Below are 23,114 nucleotides of genomic sequence, written 5' to 3'. Positions count from 1 at the left end.
TACGCAGCACGGAACGTGGGATGGTTATTAGTTAACGGGGGCGGAGACTAACTTCTTAACATTCGATGGATTCACCATGCGGGTGCCGAGTCCATCGTATGACAGACTGACAGAAGGAGTAACTCAGAGCAGTGCCTAGGACTTGCGACCTAGGTGTAGGTTTGAGGAGATCCCCTTTGAGATGTACAACAACGCTCACCTTCACTGCTCGAATTGTCCGCCCTGCCTAGCCAAATTATAGATCGTTATGTAACAATTAATTCGTTTGGACAAATTAATTATTGAAAGAATCTAGGTTAACCTACTAGCAGGATACAACAAGTGCACAGTGCCAAGCCAGAGCCAAGACTGCCTTAGCCGCGGTTTTATAAACATCAGAATAACTCTAGTAATATAATGAGTGAAGGTAGGTGACTATCGAACGATGTGCTAGTTGGCGTGCTCGGTGCATCTGTTGTTTATAAATTCCTTGCTAATTGCGTACGACAGTGCTAGTGCCAACATATATATAAACAAAAGATACATTAGCTTACACCCAGGCCCGGTTTGGAAATTGAACCCACAACTCTAGAAGTGAAAGAAGGGTCAAAGTCAACCGCGCCTAACGGCCAGTCGACACACGATTCAGCCTGTTACATCCCATTGGTAGTTCATCCCATAGGACTCTTTCTCCGTGTGGGAGAATTATCAGAGCTTAATCCACCACGTTGCTCTACTGCGAGTTGGTGGATATATTCCCTACTATGAGTAATGATCGCTTTCAGGTGTACATGATAACAAATGGGACAGACAGCTTAATATGCTCCCTGAGGCACGATCGGAAGACTCACAAGGACAAACATTCAAAGCGAAAAGAAATATTTGTACGAAAACAAATATTCATCCTAAGCGGGAACCAAACCTGCAACTCGCCAGAGCGCGTTCAGTTGCTTAGATAATAAATTAAATAGGAAATTTTGTTTAATTTAACGCGCCACAGAATTGTTTATAACGCACGCTTAACATGTAAAAAAGCTTACCCGTACCATATAAGAGGCTCAAATTCATAATTAAATAATCTGCGCCTACTATGACTTAGCCTAAATAATGTACACTACTTAAGTCATTGACCTATTTTATTTTATTTTTAATGAACCACGTTAGAGTCAGGTAATGGTGCTGGTTTTGTAATACCCATTTCATATTGCTTTCAAATTATATTTAGAAAATAACATACTATGTATCACAAAAAAATTTAATGACTTGTAGACCCGCTCGGTTTCACTTGCGTTGATGTTATTAGATAATGAGGGAATAAATTTCGGCACGTCAAAAATTACTAATTTTTAGTAGCTACTAAAAATAACTCCTAAAAAGATGTTTCGTTAACCCGATAGAACATTAATTTGAAAAAAAAATTAATTGAATATTTTTTTCTTTAAGGATCAACGTATACATAACATTTAAAAATGATTTCGGGCATTATGTCGCCGCAGCAGTAACATTGTCTTGTAATAAACAAGGAAAATAAGTAAAAAATAGAGATAAAATTCTATATGTTGATTTCAATAACAGCTTCAAATACCTAAGTATATAAAATAAAGTCAAGATAAAAAATAAATTCAACTCTATACTATCATTTTCCAATAGGAACTAAGTGAAAAAAAAACAAAGTACGTTTTATTATCAATTTCTTATTGCACATTATATTATGATTTGTGCAAAAGGTATTGTTAAAGGCATTCTTTACCAGCCAACCTTAGGACATAAAAGAGCGGACGTTTGGTGTGAGTGAGGTGTGCAAAATCGGAAACTGGGCAAATTTTTATTAATGGTACCTACTATCGAAATTGTTTCATAACGAATCTTTCAAACGTGTTTACTGTAAGTTATTTAAAACATGTGCCATAAGATACAAATGTTAATTTGATACTAACACCTATAAATCACTTAGTAAAATGTGAGTTTTTAAATTAACCTATTCACAAAGACAAAAGAAATTTGAGTCAGAAATTTCAGTCCCATTAACCGAATACAATAGATGAAGTTCTATGTCCTACGTGCTTTTTTCTTACACGCGTTTATCAATTATGAACCTATTTGAATTCAGAGGGAAACCAGCATGAGTAGGCCACCCAAAAAAAAGATGTCAGCCATGCATTGCAATCATACACAACATATTTCTATGGGAGTATGTGTGTCTATGAACACAAACATAAATATTATTAGCACTTCTGTGAACTATAATATTTCATAAAACGATTCTCTGTACATTTCAAAGCATTTTAACGATTATTTTACAATTTGTAGATCCTGGGGGGAATTGGGGTAGGGTCGGCAACGTGCTTGCAATGCTTCTGGTGTTGCAGACGTCTATATACTACGGTTATCGCTTATTAACAGGTAAACCGTACGCTTTTTTGCCGACCTTATTGTATAAAAAAAGATCCAGTAGCTTATATTTATAATATATTAGCGGACCCAGCAGATGACTGACCGTAATAACAGCTACGAAATTCGATTGCTCACATTTCGACAGGTTCCAAGTGTTTTTCGAATCACTCATGAACCCATTAAAATGTACACACCAAACTTCAATCAATTAGGCCCAGCCGTTTAGGAGTAGCTAGGTGATACATACACATACAGAAGGGTTATATATTAAGATTCATACTGTGTTAAACTACTAATTGCTGTTGTAAAGTCGTTTCGATATCCCGAAGGAGTAATTATGCGATACGAAACTAACTTATGTCCTTCTCGAGGTTCTAATAAACAAAGGACAATCCAAATTTGAAATTTGGTGATCGGTCAAGCGGCTTAGCCGTGAAAGTGGATCTTACGAGCTAACTTTCTAACTGATGACACTTGTAACGATATCATGACAAGTTAATACATATTTTAACTCTGTATATAGTGATCTAAATTTTTAAAGATATAACGAACTTCTAACCACAAATACTATACGCAATTTAGCCTAGTAATATTTGGTAAAGTAGTGCTAAAACTTCATTAACTATAGATCCGTTTTCTCGTAATTCAGAACAAAAGCGAACTAAAGTAGTGTGTACATGGAAATGTTACTATTATATGCTTTGGAAGCACTCATTTATTCGAATGTTTGTACCAGTTATCCCCAACTATAAGGACGAAGTTACTCAAAAAGTTTTTAACTACCCTTGTTAGCGAATAGGAAATATTTCAGCAAACCTTGAATTATTAAAGTTCCAAAGAATATTTCGTATCGTTTTGTCGTATTTTCCATTTAACTCGAGTGTACATTATAATATTAATGATACTTAAAAAAGTTAGGTATCGATAAAAATATTATATGCTACCTATTTACATGCTTGTTACATAAAGATCAACAAAGAAAATCTAATTTGAATATGAAAATTACTTCTTTGAATGCCATATCGCATGTATAAAATTTATTTTAACGTCAGATGTATACTGGTAGAAATATTTCATAGAAATATCGCATTAAAATTGTTTTAATGCATATATAATAATGTATATTATAATTTGCAAAAATTATGATTCACGTAAATTATTTGTTTTCTTTTTAGGCAAAAGAAAAGTTGGCGTATCTTTTTCAATTTTTTTTTATTACCTGCTTATATTTTAAGTGCACATTAAAACAAGATATTTTTTGAGTATTCTAATATTTTGTAAGAAAATTCTTACAAAATGATAATTTATGGAAAACGTCCAGAAAATTTGAAAATTTCATAAAATATAAAAATTATTTCAACTTTGACAGTGACGTTTGACAGTTCGGAAGATTGGACAACATCCATCAGTTGGACTAGTTACTAACAAAAAAGTACGTGAATAAAAAAAATTAAAATACATCTCTTAATAAAAGAATGTTATGTAAACATTAATTTAATAGTATATACTAGCAATACCCATGCAAATAATTCGCACTAAATAAGTAAAAAATATACCGACCGTCAATCCTGTTGACGTTGTTTCCAAATTAAAGCCGTCATATATATAATTTTAATAATTAATTAATTTATAAAAACGAAAGCAATATTTTTTTTTTGTTATAGATGCCGGTAGAGCAAGCAATTATTAATTAAATGATATATAATTTATATTGATTAATTGTGAGGTTTTTTCTAAAAAGGGAAGCAAACATCTTAACTTTAGCGTATTAATATATATGATTAATTGAAACAGCTATTACGTAATATTAGACCTATACTGACCGTAGGTCTAACGATATAGGTCACGTGAAAGTCACCCAATTGCTTTACAAATTAAATTCTATTTGAGTAATTTGCACGTGGAAGATGTGCTGAACGAGGTAGCTACGAGTGTCTTCATTAAAACATACTCACACACGCTTGCCAAGCCGGAGCGCGCTTTTCGTTGCATTATAAAATGTTACTTTTCCAGAAATTTTTAACTAACCAATATGTAAAATGTAAAAAATAAAAGAAATATTTTACATTTCTGTATCATCAAACCGCTTGGTTTAACACCAAAAAAAAAATTGGAAAAAGGAACATTAGAATGAATAACATAATTATTATTATTAAAACATAATGCACGTTATTGAAATTTTAAGTAATCGATTCGGAAAAGTTAGTAATAATAAAAATGAAATATTTCCATAACTGCAAATATAAAAATAAGGCAAACCCAGGTAAAAGCAAATAATGTTGCTATATCTATACAAATAAATAAAATTAGAGTGTTTGTTTGTAATATTAAAATAGCCGCTTTTTACTAAATGCATATGGATGTATACACGGTACATATAGCAAAATAGCATTTTAACAATTTTTGTCTGTCTGTCTGTTCGTTCAAGCTAATCTCTGAAACGGCTGGACCGATTCCCGATTTCACGGGACTTTTACTGGCAGATAGCTGATGTAGTAAGGAGTAACTTAGGCTACATTTATTTAAGAAATTTACTTATTTTATCACTCTGCAAACTGATCAATAACTTTTTTGTTAAATTCCACGCGGACGAAGTCGCGGGCACAGCTAGTTATGTAAGTAAAATTAAGTTTGTGAAGTTACTATCACGATATTAGATTACAAATTCAAAAGATTTTAATAAAAAATCTAAAGTAAATTAACTGTTATATATGCACAATATATATCAGTTCATTTACTTTAGATATATAAGAGTACTAGCTGTGCCCGCGACTTCGTCCGCGTTGAAATCAGTGTGACACAAAGTTTTTCCGGCAAACTTCCAGTGAAACTCTCATCATAATCGGCTTAGCCGTTCCATAAGCCTTCCTCTTGAAGCCCTCTCTCCATTGATGAAACCGCATGAAAATCCGTTCCGTAGATTTTGAGGGAATCGATCACATACACTTTTGGGGACTTTATTTTATAATACACTAACTGTTGCCCGCGACTACGTGCGCGTGAAGCGCGCGTCGCGTTTAACAAAATGGTTCGTTGAATTCGTCAGAATTGTGGTATGAAATAATGTAGTAATAATGTAGTATTGTAGTGTAAATATGTTTAACTATACTGCATGCAATTCAGTTTTTAATATGGTTCTACGTAACTATATGACACAGAATAGCGTAACGCACGCTACTCCGTGACTCCGTGAAGACAGGGGTAAATAAAAAGTATTCTAGTAACGTAAAGATTGGATATTGTAAAAAATATATTTTTTTGTACTACTTATAAGTGATCAATATAAATGTTTCTTGAACACGAGACTTGAGGGTTGCAACGCGGTTATTTTGCTTTAAACCGACCCTGCTGTATAAGTTTCATACAAACTATCAACCCCAATTAAACCCCCTTAGCGGTGGAATATCGCAAAATCCGTTCTTAGTGGACGTCTAATAATTATAATCTACCTCCCTGCCAAATTTCATCTTTGTCCATCCTGGATGAATGGACCATCCAGCAGTTTTTGAGTTCTCGTGATGAGTGAGTCAGTGATCTTTCTCTTTTACATATATAGATTACAATGCATTATTTGAACACCTTCTCACCATGTATAGAGCATACATTTTAAATTTCAAGTCTCTTACTTTAAAAACATAGGACTTTTATATAAACTCCCAAGCCCCGTTTTACCCTTTTAAGGATCGAGTTTCGTAAAATTAGTTCTTAGCAGAAAACGCCTTATAAGAAACCTACCTGACAAATTTTAAGTTTATAACTGTTATAGTTTCGGAGATTTCGTGATGAATGACCTTTCGCGTTTATATATATTATAGATAGATAGATATAGATAGATTAAAATTAAATAGGACTTGACTAGCCTAGTGACTCTGCTTTTGATCGGTATTACACCCCCAAGTGCCGAAGCCGACATACGGTCTAGGAATGCCTACCCGGGCATCCCCGTATATGGGATCCCCTCCGGGATATAACCCGTAAATGGGTTCCCCTGCGATACCAAAAAAAAGTGACTCTGCTTTCCGCTTCGGAGGTTATGGGCTCAACTCCCGCCCTGAGTCTGGGTGTAATATACATATTTATTTATTTATCTATTATTTCTATGTATGTTTATCGAAAAAAATATGTAGCTATATCAATCGGCTGTAACCTATAACACAAACATTAAATTGCTTACTTTAGGAACAGATGACGTGTGTGTATGTTGTAAATATTTATTTATTTATTTATTTATATATTTATTTATTTATTTATTTATTTATTTATTTATTTATTTATTTATTTATTTATTTATTTATTTATTTATTTATTTATTTATTGTGTTGTTAGGTATGATGTAATGCTGGAAGTTGTATTTAGGTATAACAATTTTATATCGCTAAAAGCCATACATTATAACCGTGATAGGGGCTAGGCCAATTCCAAAGTAATGTCTGTGACGGTTTAAAATAATCATATATTTATAATATCTTATCATTAAAAATGAATATGATTTAAAAAGCGGACCTTGTGATTTTTAGTCCAGTACACCAAGTTTAGTGGAAGATTCAGTTAATTGAGTGAAATTCAATGCAACTTTACTTATACGACGATATATGACGATAGTCAGTGACTTGTCAAGTTATAATCATTATATATATTAATAAGCTAAGGTTAAGATGGTTGCCTTCCTTTTAAAAACAAAATCTTAGAAAAAAAACCCTTAGAAAACACCTCACAATTACTAAACCCTTAGAAAACAGCTCACAATTACTCCCCATAAATTATATATTATTTTATAGATAATTGCTTGATCTTCCGGCATCAATAACTAAAAAAAAATATCATTGCTTTTGTTTTTTAAATTAGTTAATAATTAAAATTATATATATGACGGCTGTCATTTTGAAATAACGTCAACATGATGGATGATCGGTAAATTTTTTTTTCAATTTCAAATCAACTCACGTATAAATGCTTTTTTGTAATTTTGTAAAATGATAATTATTATACGTATTTAGTGCAAATTATTCGCAAGAGTATAGCTAGTTTTTATTTATTAAAACAATGATATGGTCGAAGCTAATTTTGAGCTTTATACTTTTAACTGAGGTAGGGCACAGCAGGAATTTCCTGCTCAAAATATGGAGCAGCCCGACTGGGGTAGTATCTCGACCTTACAGAAGACCACAGCTAAATAATACTGTTTTCAAGCAGTATTGTGTTCCTGTTGGTGAGTAAGGTGACCAGAGCTCCTGGGGGGATTGGGAATACGGTCGGTAAAGCGCTTGCGATGCTTCTGGTGTTGCAGACGTCTATAAGCTACGGTAATCGCTTACCATCAGGTGAGCCGTACGCTTGTTTGCCGACCTAGTGACATAAAAAAAAAAAAACATAAAAACTAAAATATATAAATTAAACGTGAAATTTTTTATTAAATTATAAAAAAGTTCTATTAGATACTACAAACTCTGTAAAGTCCGGAGTAGGTCCTGTTAGATGTACATGGCAACAGGGGGGGACGACCTTCTCCCCTGGAAAGGGGGTCGCCTAGATACGTGGGCGAGTCTGTAGTACTTAGTAGTACGGGCTCAGTCCACGGCGTGATATTGTGTTTACGTAGCAGAGCGCACGCGTACAATCCCCTCTCCCCTATCAGGTGTGTGCCACGCAGACGACCTCGAACTCTATGCCCGATATTGATATGTCACGCTTTACAATAATAACAAGGTCGCTAAGGTCAATTTTGGGGAAAATATGATATTAAATGTTAGGCTCTATTATTGATATAATATCCTTACATGCTCAATAAATCTATTTGAAGGTTAAATTTTTGTTTAAATATAAAAAAAAAAACAAGAACTTGCCAATTTAGTGTTTAAAATAACTATTAAATACGAATTATACCATTACTTTTGACTAGCCCGTTGGCGCAGTTTGTAGTGACCCTGCTTTCTGCTCCGAGGGTTGTGGGTTCGATTCCCACCCCGAGTCTGGGTGTAATATACATATTTATTTATATATTTATATATGTATTATTTATAAGTATGTTTATCGGAAAAAAAATATGTAGCTGTATACCAGTCGGCTGTAACCTATAACACAAGCATTAGGTTGCTTACTTTAGGAACAGACGACCGTGTGTGTATTGTGTAAATATTTATTTATTTATTATTATTATTATTATTACCTAAATACGAATTGTAACGCTGTTGGTTTTCAAATAAATAATTACAAAATTAAAAAACCACAATTTTTAAAGCACATAGCAAAATTTAGTCCCTCAGTTTTTAGGCTTTTGGCATTCTGCCTGGAATTGGAGTATTAGAAAGTTGAACTTATATTTTTGCGTGTTATGTAAACATATTGTCGCTATGATACCCATTGGGTAGTATAATTTATAATATATTCAGCTTGTCACATCTCTCAAGTCTTTGTGTCTTGTGCTAGATTTAACGTACACTTAGCATACAATAAAAGCTTAGCACAAATCTCGTAAAAAATAAAATATGTCACGAAATATACCAGTTCTTATTATAAAAGCATTTTACTCTGAAAATAAACATTTGCGGTCAATTTTCGAGTAAAATACAAACTTTGAATATTACTTAGCTCTACTTTCATGTAATTAGTTACTTAGAATACAGGAATTTATAATAAATAAACAACATTTAAGTATTTTCTTTATGCATATAATATATTTATTGCATCTTATTTTAAAAAGCCTATAATTTCATTTTAAGGACGGTATATATAAGTTTCATATACGTGCATTCTCTGCGATTATCGTTAAGTTTTGTAGCTGTCATAAACTTTTTCTCGTGTTAGACTGATAATATTGCAACCACAATTATTTAAATACATTCAGATCGTGACTTTGAAACAAGGCACGTAGGTATATTAAAATACACACAATAACAATTCAAGACAAGACAGTAAAATATCAAAATATATTATTGACTGTGGTTTTATAGCTTGAAGATATTATGTTAAATAAGTTGTTAAAGAATAAAAAAACTGTATAGAATCAATCCGACGCCGCGTTGGCGCAACGGTTACAGCCATGGATTGTACCTGTTGCGTTGGCGGTTGCGGGTTCGATCCCCGCTCATGACAAACATTTGTATTGGCCATACAGGTGTTTGCCGTGGTCTGGGTGTTTGTGCAGTCCTTGTGGGTTTCCCCACCGTGCCTCGGAGAGCACGTTAAGCCGTCGGTCCCGGTTGTTATCATGTACACCTGATAGCGATCGTTACTCGTAGTAGGGAATATATCCGCCAACCCGCATTGGAGCAGCGTGGTGGATTAAGCTCTGATCCTTCTCTTACATGGGGAAAGAGGCCTTTGCCCAGTAGTGGGATATTACAGGCTGAAGCGTATAGAATCAATAAGTTCACCAACAATATATTTTTTATATGCTTCATACTATCATTCAAAACACTTGTATAAAATTCTACTCCCTGTAATTATATAATAAATATTTATATTTGACAAACAATTAAGTGTTTACTGACTGTGTTAACAATCAAACTTAACCACAAAACACAATATTTTGTTTTAATCGTGACCTCGAACAAAATATCAACGCTACAAAACAATCCATTTATATAATAATATTTAAAAGTTATGTATAGAAGTTACTCTTGACAGTAAAAAGAAAACGTTTTAATATTAAATAAATAATAGTAATAATAATGATAAATAAATATCTTACACATACATACACGGTCGTCTGTTCCTATAGTAAACAACTTAATTGTTGTGTTATAGGTAACAGCATTACAAGTACAATGTAGAATGCTTATAACAATATAGAAATTATAAATTATTCATATACATACCCTCGTCTTGGTTGCTTCCTAGGAGAACTTCTGTATTGTGAAAATGTCCCTCCTTCATCATAGTATCAGGGTCCTTTGGCAGAAATATACCGTCAACAGTTGGAGCTGAGGGGAAACCAAGGATGCCAGTATAAGAGTTCCACTGTTGTACGGAGATCGTTTTTGCGTCAACACCCCTCATGCAATCCATTACTAAGCTTGGATCAACACCTAAAAGGCTGCTATTACAGTTGCAATCATCTACTAAAACTTTTCCAATATCTTGCGCCCTCTCTCCTGTCATCCAACTCCATGGTGCGTTCAAAGTACCTGACTGTAATATTCCTCTTTTAAATAATCCTTTCATTTCCGGTGACAGCATATGCAAGCTTACGCTTCCTCCACCAGCTGACTCACCAAATAAGGTAATTAATTCAGGATCTCCTCCAAAAGCTCGCGCATTATCTTTTATCCAACGAATTGCTAGCTGCTGATCCCAAAGACCCATGTTACCAGGAGCTTCTTCACTTCCAGGAGAAAAATATTTATTTAAATACAAAAATCCAAATGCTCCTACCCTATATTGCATCGACGCTACTATAACATCACTTGATGAAGCCATTATGTCTGCTTTATACAGGTCAAGTGTAGCCGTTCCACTCATGTAACCTCCACCATAAATCCATACTAGTATAGGCACTTTAGGCCTTTCTGTAAGAGACTTATCTTGATGATGTCGGACCCTTAAATGTTGTGGAACCCATATGTTTAGGTAAAGGCAGTCTTCTGATATATTAGTATTTGGATTCCACATTTCTTCACCCTCAAATCCAGGGAAATATTCATATCTTTCTTGATAACAACTATTTGGCATAGCTGTAGCTTCAAGTACACCATGCCAGGGATCAATAGGAACAGGCTTTCTAAATCTCAAGGGGCCCAAAGGAGGCTTTGCAAAAGGAATTCCTGTAAAAATATGTACTTCACGGCCCATCACAGTCTTGGCATAACCTTTAACGAGACCACTCTTTGTCTCAACGATAAGAGGATCATTGTGAAAGTTCTTCGGTAAAGGGCTAGTCGTAGGTGTAGTTTGCGTAGTGGATGTGGTTGTATCGTGATGATTCGCCCATGATCGGCATGACACGGCCGATATACAAAAACATAAAAACAAATTTGTAATTAATGTTTTGAAAGTCATTTCGATTTATTTAACCTTCAATATATTTAACGAGATGTATGTAATCGAAAGTAGTCTGCCAGCTTTATCAAATATTTGTTAAAATACATTTCTATTTTACTCGAACTCAATACCGTAGTTTCACATGCCTGAAACAAAAGAAAATACATTTTAAAATTTTATTTTAAAATAATCTGCATCGCAAACAAAAAATAGTGACCTCAATTTATATCGACAAGTAAAATCTACAACGTAGGTATTCGAAAAAAAAGTCAATTAAATACGCTTTAATTTAATTAGTACCACAAGAAAAACACCAGCTATAGATTAAAAGGGAATCATCAAAATCAGTATAAGCAGTAAAAATAAATCAGGTAACTGATATTAAAAAAATTCTCCTTTTTTAAGTCGGTCAATAAATTAAACTATTTAAATTGGTTTGCGTAGGTTTTATATTTCGAAGTTTAAATAACATTTGTAATTTATTTATATTTATTTTCAAAACAAAACAAACCGTTCGTGAGTTCTAGATGTGGATCCATTAGATAGGCTTAAAACCGAAGGAGTTTTATTGCCGCTAAAATGGTAAATCAATCACAATGAAATCCTCCAACTGCAAGCGCTTCGTTTCTTTAATGGCTATCGGTGAAATTGGACTTTGAGCTATAAAGACGATCAAACATAAATCGGCACTATCTTATATGAAACCCATCGAATATTACGATAAGCTATATTTCTACTACAAATTGAAGAAGAACAAGAACTTGAAGTCCACTACATTATTGGGACCTTTTTTTTGAGCAGACCAATCTATCATGTGATGCCAACAAATCCCTCTCACATTCAACAGATTGCCGATCGGAATCTATTAATATGTATGACCCAGTGAGAATCTTTGGACCTACAGCCAGGAACCAATCATTATTTCATCGGACGTCCTAATCGCTCACCTGGGAGACATTACATTGTTACAATATTCGATATAGAGTTACAAATGAATATTGAATTGATATCGCAAGGTCTTCGTAAATTTGTTTCATGATGTGACAATTTTGTATGTTTTCGTCAGTTATGTAAAGCTAGTTTTAGTGAAATGTATTTTTAATCGTTTCCACCCATGTACATTATCATTTATAGTTGATAAAATATAATTAAGTACTACACAAATAATGTTAATATAGTTCTAATATTTTTTTTACTGTCGGCAAGTGTACGTGGTGGTCTTAACACTGATGGTCACAGGTTAGTGACAAACATTTGTATTTCTACAAAAAAATAAATTGTGATCTGATTATATATCCTTGTGAGCCTCCCCATCGTGATTACCTTCGTCTCGCTTGTTATCATAGACTGAGGTACTGAAGGAATTTCCTGCTCAAAATATGGAGCAGCCCGACTTGGGTAGTAACTCGACCTTACAAAAGACCACAGCTAAATAATACTATTTTTAAGCAGTATTGTGTTTCTGTGATAAGTAAAGTGACCAGAGCTCCTGGGGGGATTAGGGATTGGGTCGGTAACGCGCTTGAGATGCTTCTGGTGTTTCAGGCATCTATAAGCTATGGTAATCGCTTACCATTAGACGAGCCGTACGCTTGTTTGCCGACCTAGTTACATAAAAAAAGTCTCGGTTGTTGTCATAGACATCTGATTGTAATCGTTACTCATTGTATCGGAAATTATCCGCTAATTTGTATCGAGCAGCGTAGTGCTCGATACAAATTAGCGGATAAAGTGCTTTAAGCATCAATCGTTTTCTTGTATAGAATATAAACTTATGCTCTGCATGTTGAAACGCTTAAAGGCTGAATAAGTTATTCCTTAAATAATTTGATTGGTTAATATTAATACTTTCAGAGTTCATCGGGTCGATTTTACGCCAACTAGAACAAAACGTGTCGAAATTAAAAAAAATCTATTTCAAAATTGACAGTCAAGAAGCATACGAAAGTTCGTGTAAATAAATAATTTTGTTTAACCCAAATATTCGAACTTCAACGAGAGCGAGAGTAATTAAAACAATGTATTATGCAATAGCTAGTAAACAGTTCCCTTAAGTTGACTAAATTCTGGCTGTGTATGGAATGGCAGAGCATATCAAAGCACCGTTTGCCGAGTTCACCGATCCCTAGAGAACGTCGTCTGTAAATTAACTTAAGACACTCTGTATGCAGACGATCGTGCTTTGTAACGAGATTCAGACCCCACGGAACCCAATACGTAATGTCGTCCCAAACTTTCTTCACTCTATTACATTGTCTCCCCGTAAATCCGTAACGACCTTCTGTCTGTGAATTTTAAATATCAAAAAATAGTAATTAGTAAACACTTGAGTCCTATCTAAAGGATAATTACTTACAAGTTTATAAATTGTTTAATATTATCGAATTGTAAAGCTAAATACTATTTATTTTAACACATACATATATCTACATTGAAGTAAAATTAAAATATAAAAATATTAAAACAAGCGGATTTTATATTTTAAATCAAATAAATGTATTTTTTTATTATTTTATGTAAATTATTATATATATATAGTATTATTACGGCACTAAATATCTTGGAAGCTCATACGATATTTTTACTTCAGTAAACGGTGACAAAAAAAAACTTTCTCTTTAGACATAAAAAAAGAATAACAAAATATCAAGTTTTTTATTTGCGTTCTATTTGACTTTTTAAAGAATACAATTCTCCTAAAGCAATATACATTTGCAAGGAAAGGTAATAGAATCTTATGTGAAGAAATAAGCTGTAGGTAAGGCTCTCATTCCGCGACTCACGGGAGTGGGGGGAGGCAGGGTAGAGTGGGGCGGCGCGCGCCGTTCGATAAATCGATGTGGATAATACAATGCTATGCGGCGCGACGGCCTTGGACGCTTGCAGCCAAGACACACCTCCGTCCTCTCAAGTTCAATGCCAACTCGTATATCCTGACATAAATTATTAATCGTGACCCTATCAAATAACTCTGTGATATAACTATAACACTTTTACGTATAATTATTTTAATCTAATTTTTAATTACGAAAGTTTACTCAACTGTAAGCAATGTACAATAACTATGTCTAATTATAATCAATCACTTCGCACAAAATAAATTATTCCCAAATACTGATATATTAGTAACCTTGTTTAGTAATTGTTAAGTTCTCTTTATTCTAAGATTATGATAAACATATTATAAGCAAAATGAAATTGAACCCATTGCACCTTTGTTGGCATGACGTATAGATAGCACATAATGGTATTTTCTGTTGAATATTTATTGTATCGAAACAGTAGGGATGAACGTGAATAACGATGATCATTTCCTACGACGACACTTTTTGTGATTTGTTCTTTCGATCCTAAATAAAAAATGAGACGCTTAACGTGCTTAATATTTCAAGCTCTGCGTATAATATTCGACACCGTAGCAACAGATACATATATCAATACAAATTACATAACATGTAGTTTTTGAATAATTTAAAATGTATGCGAAATTAATATTTCACTAAGATAGAAAGAAGGCTTAAACGGTTCGAAGACGTGGACTTATCCGTCTTATATATCAAAATCTTCCTCCTGTGTAAATGTAGGTCAAATGTTGTTTACTAGAGTATGATTACAGAAGTATCTTCAGAGTATATATAAAAAAAATTGAAACAAAATATAAAGCTCACTCGGCCCTCTGATCAGTATCTGTCTGATTTTAAAGTCACTTTTCCTGTTTTATCCTTAAACTCTTGTGTAAATGTAAGAATTATTGAAGAGAAAATAAACCAGACCCAATGATATCGTCCAAGAAGGCTCTCATCAAAACTTCATCACGACTTCAAATCGCCATCAGGGAGTTTCAATCTCTACATCGTGCCTGTATATCGTATTTGATCAACGATACATAATTATCATTATATAGCATTGTCAACAAATTGGTTTTTTGTGGTGTATTTTGTTTATACTCATGTATTTTTTTTACATTAGTAGTACTATTTTTCTTGTAGAGTTTTTACATGTTTTTAATTATTAACTCTTAGTTAGGTATAAGTGTTTGGCAGCTCAAACTATTTCTAAAATAATAATAGAGTTAATAGATTTACATATTGTAATTGTAAGTGATAATCAACGTTAATTTTTTTTTTTTTTTTCCTATTTTTAATAATTCTTTCCTTTTAAGATCTCATTTTACTCGATTTATAACTATTAAAGCAAAATAATAATTAATAATGATATATAAATGAATATCTTAGACCTATATGTACACTTTCGTCTGTTTTTAAGATAAGACACTGCCTGCATTGGCAGGGTTATAGGTAACAGCCGATTGATATGCTAATTTTTTTTTTTTTTTTATTAAATATTCATATAAATAATACATTACACACAGTATCGGGTCGGAAATCGGATCCACAACCTCCGGAGCAGAAAACAAGGTCAGTACATACTGTGCCAACGTGCCAGTCAAAGAGTAGTTGCTAATTGACCACATACCTTAGATGAGGAATCGATTGAAAATCTTCTATGTAATATTAAATTATACTTTGTTTCATGAATGCTTAATGTCATAACTCTCACGTGCCTTCAGCCAAGAAAGTGGTGTACCAACCTAAGGTTGAATGCCGCTTGCAGATTCATAGGTGAAAAGATTAGTTTCGCTTGCAGATCGATCTGACAACTACTATTGCCGTCTTTATCGATTATTGATAACGATATTATTTATACGTAATAGAGTTTAAAATGTCATGTATAATAATGACGTATGAATACTTATCAATTAAGTTTACGTCATTATTATACGTCTCTTTCAATAATATCTTCTAATAACGAACCTTGTTGTAATTTTCGAGGACCAGGAAACTTAATCAAAACTGGTACACCACTTTCTTGGCCGACCGTATATGTGAATAAAACGCAGCGACGTATATACACTGTGTAAACGCATGTAAAACGTGTATAAGCGCATCTGTTATATGGTCGCCAAGACACCACCACACATTTTAACTGAATTATTTTGGCACGATATGCGGTACATAACAAGATTATACTTTTTTTAGCCATGCGGAAAAAGTTTAGTAATCTATGCAACAGGCTAACCCTGTTTCATAATACAAACTCTCACAAAGATATTTTATATTTCTCTATCTACCTTTTTATAGTTGAGGAGATGTATCGTTTTTTTTAATTCGAAATTAGTACGTTACAATTATTTTAAACATAAAATTATTATTTCTCCTTAAAACTACATGCATCGTCTAAATTTCATTAAATTGTGTTTAAAGTACACTCTTACAAAAGCTCGTAGATTACTAATGAGCAAACAGAGCTTAAATTTTATAATATTATTACAACAAATGCATTTTGAGTGCTATCAGAACTCTACGGTGGAAAATATTTCTATTTTAATTATTTTATGAATTTAAGCAGTTCAATACGCAATAAAAACTTTATAATTCATCTTTATCATCCTTATCCGAGGGTTTTAGACGTAACTACAATTAATAAAAATTTCATCTGTAAAAAGAAAAAAATTGTATCTCAAAGAATTTCTTTAAGAATCCTTAAAGCCCGGAAATATAAATGAATATTTTAAGGCAACCTTTTATCTTTCTCTTTGTTATAAACGAGAAAAAGTACTTCAATTAAACTATTATTTACTTTAAATTATTAAATACATGAACATTTGATTAGACTTTTATAGGAAACAGAATTGTTGAATTAATAAATTCACTGAAACGAAGCCTTAACTGAAATTTCGATAATATCTTCGAATATGTACTTGACCTAAATCTACGTAATTGATCTGGTTTGCATCGATTAGAATAGCCTAAGAAAATGGCGGCTAATTGGATGCTTTAGTTGTTCAGACTTCCGATAATTAAACGTTAAGCCTTTTGAATACTTTGTGAAAATCGTAAAAAAAAAAAAAAACGATTTGATACAAACTTTGTATTAATTTTTTGAGAAGTATTTTTTTTACTGATCATAATGATGTTACAATGCTTAAATCAATTTTCCTACGTAATCTAAATACGTCGAAATAAATATCAAGTTGTCTTGTCCTCGTGTTACGCATGTCAAGGTTTCGTGACAGCGTATTAATGATATGATTTTTTGTCTTATTAAATAAATAAAAAAAAACAAATATATGTCAAATAAAATATAAAAAAAATATTTATTAAGTAAGTAAGTGTTTTTTTTAACTATAAAATGTCTGCTCACTGAAATGATAAACATATTGCAGTACTTTGAGAATATACCAACTTTACCTTATTGTCCCATCATTAAAATCTGATCAGAATATGATATATGATATATATCAGGATACTGAGAGGCAGTCACGCCATAACAACTAAGTTTATACTATCAGTGACATTCAGAGCTCTCCAAAGAGACATTGTTTTGCATGGAGCGAACTACACGATTTATAAAACGTAGCAGATAGTGGCCCTAGGGGGCTCGTAACACTGAGAATTGTCTATCGATCCATCTGGGGTTAAGTTCTGAATCACGCGAGAAGTATGTAATGAATACAATATGTTTAATGACAAAATAAATAGTGTTTCCTACAACATTTAGAAAAGGATATTTCAAAATAATAGTAATTGTCTTTGTTCTAAAAAAATTGACTTAAATTCACTTCGAAAATGATAAAACGTGAACATCATCGACGTAGGCGAAGTTAACTTAGTACGCAATATTAGAAATAACCCATTATACCTATCAGATCTTACCATAATCAAATTTAAACTGGACCACACAACAAGCGCTAGCTTTCGAGATAAAAAAAAATCATCACCATCATCATCATTTCAGCCTATCACAGTCCACTGCTGGACACAGACTACTACAAGTTCACGCCAAAAATAGCGCGAACTTATGTGTGTACACACATAAGTAAGATAAAAAAAATACATACATACAAATACATACGTACATTCAATAAAAAGTTATGGGAAAAATATACATAAAAAAGTGGAATTTAGAAACTCTTCCTACTTTGCAGTCGCTTAAAAATGTTTTTCAATATTTTTTAAACCAACCTACTAAAATTGTATCCTCAATTTTCTAAAACTTAATTATCAATTCGATTATTAACTCTGTTACAATTTACTGTGTTACATTATTTCTTTGTAAAAAAATTATGAGATATTTTTTTTAATTCACATTCGTGGATGAACAATGAATTTTAAGAAGGAAAGAAATAAGAAACGTGGCATCGGGTTTCAATGACTTCTTTCAGGGGTTTTCCGGTGTGAGAAACACGCGTGCCACGTGAAAATGTCGAATATCTGTAGATGCGTAAGAGGTAACGACAAACGAAACATTTGCAGTACTTGCATCTAAACGAATACCTATATAATAATAGTTAAAAAAAAAACTAAATAACATGCTTTATATAAATAAAATAAAATAAAAAGGTATAATCTTATCAAATTAGTATATTGTCATTGGTCCTCGATAAGTCTACTTAGTTTAAATAAAATCTGAACCTTTGAAATGGGTCAAAATGAAGTCTAAAGGAGTCGGTTACAAATGTCTCAAAAATCAAATATCACACATGTAAATTATTTTCATAAGATTTTAATGTGAGTAAAGTAAAATTTATATCGTGTGAATATTTATTTAGGGCCTGTTTAACCGGTTGCCGTTATTGCTATTTGTCAGACGACGGTATGCAACAAATAAAAATGTTTGATATATTATTCTTTTTTACTATCGACTTTCACTCCATTTATGACATATATCTATTCACAAATATTAATCTAATCGTTGTAGTTTATTAATTAAGAAGAAACAGGTCCTATGACCTATTCAACCTTCTTTTGTTAAAGTCTATTTGCAACTTATTTGCAGGTTAATCTTTATCCATAATCTATGAGACAGGCCCCAGATATTTTACTCGTTTACAAAGTTGAAACTTCTCGAGATGTCGAAGCTTAGAATATTTTAAATTTACACTGAAAGCTTTATGCCGTAAAGGTCGTTTTCTCTACCAGAGGTCTCAAGACGACTCAATTTTGATTGAATTTTCCAGTGCTTAGTGATCTTAGGAGTCATTTCTTTTATTTATGAAGAAATGGTGAGACTGTGAAACATCATGCACCATAGTAGTGGCTTCACGAAACATATTTAAAAATGGTAAGGAAAACGCAGAGTAACTCTAGTATCAAATTACACATTTTGCCGTTAAATAGGGAAATAGTCTAAAATGAAAATATTATTGAAGTATGGTTATAATACAACCCCACTTTTTTCAGAGTATAAACATTAAGATACCTTCATTTTTAAATTGATAAGTCACGCAATACCTTACGATTTAAGAGATCCTTCAAATTTCCCTTCGTAAGCAAATAATTAATTAATTCTATGGCAATACTTTCTTTTGTTTTGCACTGTGGCTACGGCAGAATAGTATATATTCACCCCATCTCTTCCCGTGGGTGTCGAAAGATTCGACTAAGTGATAACAAAATTCCACTACGAACTTGGAACTGTGAGAGCCGACTAATTGAGGTGATAACCATCAGTAGATGGTTATCATCCCAAGAACTGGATGAGAACTGCGGAGAACCGGGAAGTTTGGCCTAAACTTGGGGAGGCCTATGTCTGCGATAGGTAGAAGTGAAACAAAGCAAATACTTTTTCTGTTGTTAATGAAAGCTATTAATTATCTGCTTTTTACTGCATCTAAGAATATTTTTAAACATGGCTTTCTGATGTGTACATAATGATTTCCCTGCTTTTAGAACAGGTATTTTAAGCTACGTACCCCTTACAGCCGACTGGAAATAGAAACAAGGCCGTGTGACTATATGAGGTCACAACGTCATATAAATTTCATAACAAGCGAAGCTGGTATGTTATAAAACTTGCAAATCTATTGTAAAATATTTTAAGAATCACAAAGAAGTTTATAAAGTACTTCGAATGTTCCGAAGATTCGTGGAACTTGTTACAATTGGCTTGTTAGCAGTTTCAACGTACCAAGATTTTTATGTAAAACGTCGCTTCGTAATGAAGGATGAAAATATTTCAACGGAATAAGGAACAGTGTTGAGGTGACCCGTGGGATGAAACACGTACGCTATAACTAGGTCACTCATTCGAATTCAGTAGGGGCACCTGAAGTTTTCACTTATTTTGGTTTATCATTCATATCGCGCATGGTTGAAAAGGAAATCACTGTTTGAATAGCATGTGCCAGTTCTGACATAGGTGTGCATGTATATCCTCGAACTCACAGAGGAATACTGTTTTATAAACAATTATATGATTTATATTTATTTATTTTAAAGGGAGACATAAAAGAGCTATCCTTTTATGAGAATTCATAAAATGTTTTGAAGCTATTCTCTGAAACTATACATGAAAATACATTTAAAAAAAATACAACAAAGTTATACGTTTGATAAAAAATGTAAGTGTCAAAAAGTATGACAAATATTTAACTTCAACAAAGATGACATCGCAAAGGACACACAATGTAGAATTAAACAACCCTACTAATATAATGAGTTTAAAAGTGTGTAATAGTAACAAGTTTCATTTCTTTGCTATTGTTGCTTCTTTTAAGGCTTAATATATGATCAGAACAAAACTATATTAGGTATTTGATTAAATACTCATTAATAATTGTATTTGCTCACAAACGAAAAAAAAAACCAGAAGAAAACGAAAAATACGTCGACCAGTTATAATAAAAGTAAATACGCATTATTAGAAATAACTTAAAAAGTACTCGTCAGATCTTAATCAAATTAAATGGGACCATATGACAAGCACCACCTTTCGATTAGAAAAAAAAAATAGAATCCATCCACCCAGTAAAAAGTTATAAGGTAATACAAATAAAAAATACAGTTGAATTAAGAACCTTCTCTTTTTTTAGTCTGTTAAAAAGAAAACATAAACGTTATAAAATATGTAAAACAATATTATGTTGTTCGCATTGTTAAAGTAAATAAATGCATAAAAATGTATTTTAAATTGATCGCTAATAATTTATCCGCCAACCCGCATTGGAGCAGCGTGATGGATTAAGCTCTGATCCTTCTCCTACACGGGGAAAGATTTATGTCCAGCAGTGGGAGAATACAGGCTGAAGCGCGAAGCGCTAATAATTTATCACTCTTGTGTATATTCTTACATCAAACCGATTAATGTAAAAATACACACAAAGGTCGCTTTATCTCAGTCACAATTTTTTTACACATGATCTATATAAATAAAAAGAAATGTTGCTAAGCACATAACTCAAGAATGGCTCGATTAATTTGGCTAATTTATTTTTTGTATGTTCTTTAAGGCCCATGGAAGGTATTAATACTAAAAAAAAAAATTTTTTTTACTAATAACCTTTGACAGAATTAAGTCTGTCTGGACAGCTAGTTTACAATAAATATTTATGTCTTTCTAAATGTTCTTATATGCCGCATCACCATAATTTAATAAACTATTAAACATAAATAATTACTTTAGTACTGTTTGATTATCAGCTTATTTTAAATTTAAAATATTAATTCCTAGACAATACCCTACATAGTTTTACGGCTTAAGAGCCATTTCACAAAAATCGGTAACAATCCGCGAAATTGTAATATTTTGACGTCGTTAATCTCAGTGTTGGATGCAATAATGTAATTTATATTCTTGAAATATAATAGAGCAACCTTTGTTGTAGTCCATAGTCAGATCGGAATTTTGATTTACATTGTGTGTATAAAATTATTAACCTTTTCATCAGCCTCCTCCCTGGGTAAACGGTCGCAATGTATATTTTGAAGTCCTACTTTTCAATAACCTCTACGTTGAAACCATTTTAAAAAAATACGTAATATGTGGAATATAATTTTGTTGCGCACTATCGCAGATTTTTATTCAATTTGTATTTCTATTAAACGATAAAAAAATTTAAAGTTACGAATATTTTCCAAATAAGTACAATTTTAAAGGCGATATTTTTCTTAGAAAACTAAGAAATTTTAACGAACTATCTGCATCAAAGTAAACTTACATCATTAAGGAATACAAAAAAAAAAAAATTAAAAGATGTAATCATTTTTAATACATTTTATATTAAATAATAAAAAGATAGTATATATTACCACGCATCAAGCCCAGTAAATCAGTCGAGCGCTAGCGCTCTTAGAGGTAAGGTCCACGCCAAATTCTGCGGAGCCGTCTCTTTCGCTCACACGCGGCAAGCGCCTGTTGTTATAGCGGATAAACCGCATTTGATACTTTTATAATAAAATATAAATAAGTCCGTAGGTGTATACCCCGTTGCGAAACCCTACACGTGGTCCCTGGGTGGTGCTAATCAGGTGACATACTGGTGGTAGGCTCTGGCCGACGGCTCGCGACCACCCACTGAACAAAGTCGTACCGTCAAGCGGTTTCGTGTTTCGGTACGTTGATCGGTGTAGCCGACTGAGAATTTGGGTCGAAAAAGTTGCTCCGCGCGAATTGGCCAGTCTGACTAGCATTGGTGCCGCTGCGTTGTGGTGATTGGTTCTGGAGGGTAGCGGGATCCGAGGCACGGTGCACCGCTGGCCGACCGCAGGTAGTTGGGGGCCCAATTAATGTGCCAGCCACACACGAAAGGCTGCCCCGCCAACTGTCGAAAAATTCCGGGATGCGCCATCGTGCCGGTTGGCGACCGGATGAGAGGGCCCGGTGGACATCTCCGGGGGGGGGGGGGGCTCGGGCGTCCCCGCAGTCTCCAGTCCAATCGCCTTTTCCATCGCAGTGATTCGGTGAAAGTCTGAGGGTTAGTA

General features: G+C 33.2%; 1 protein-coding gene across 1 annotated transcript in view; it reads right to left on the bottom strand.

Annotated features, from left to right (window-relative positions):
* The window catches only part of LOC123655381 (acetylcholinesterase-like), a 61,228-nt gene that overhangs the window by 19,999 nt on the left and 18,115 nt on the right, over positions 1 to 23,114 (bottom strand). The window contains exon 2 of the mRNA XM_045591195.1: positions 10,191 to 11,498. Within this exon, the coding sequence (XP_045447151.1) occupies positions 10,191 to 11,370 (1,180 nt within the window). The 5' untranslated portion in view covers positions 11,371 to 11,498. The remainder of the gene's footprint in view (positions 1 to 10,190; positions 11,499 to 23,114) is intronic.

The sequence above is a fragment of the Melitaea cinxia genome, chromosome 7 (assembly GCF_905220565.1).
Source record: "Melitaea cinxia chromosome 7, ilMelCinx1.1, whole genome shotgun sequence".
NCBI lineage: Eukaryota > Metazoa > Arthropoda > Insecta > Lepidoptera > Nymphalidae > Melitaea > Melitaea cinxia.
This window is presented reverse-complemented; position numbering and strand designations above follow the sequence as displayed.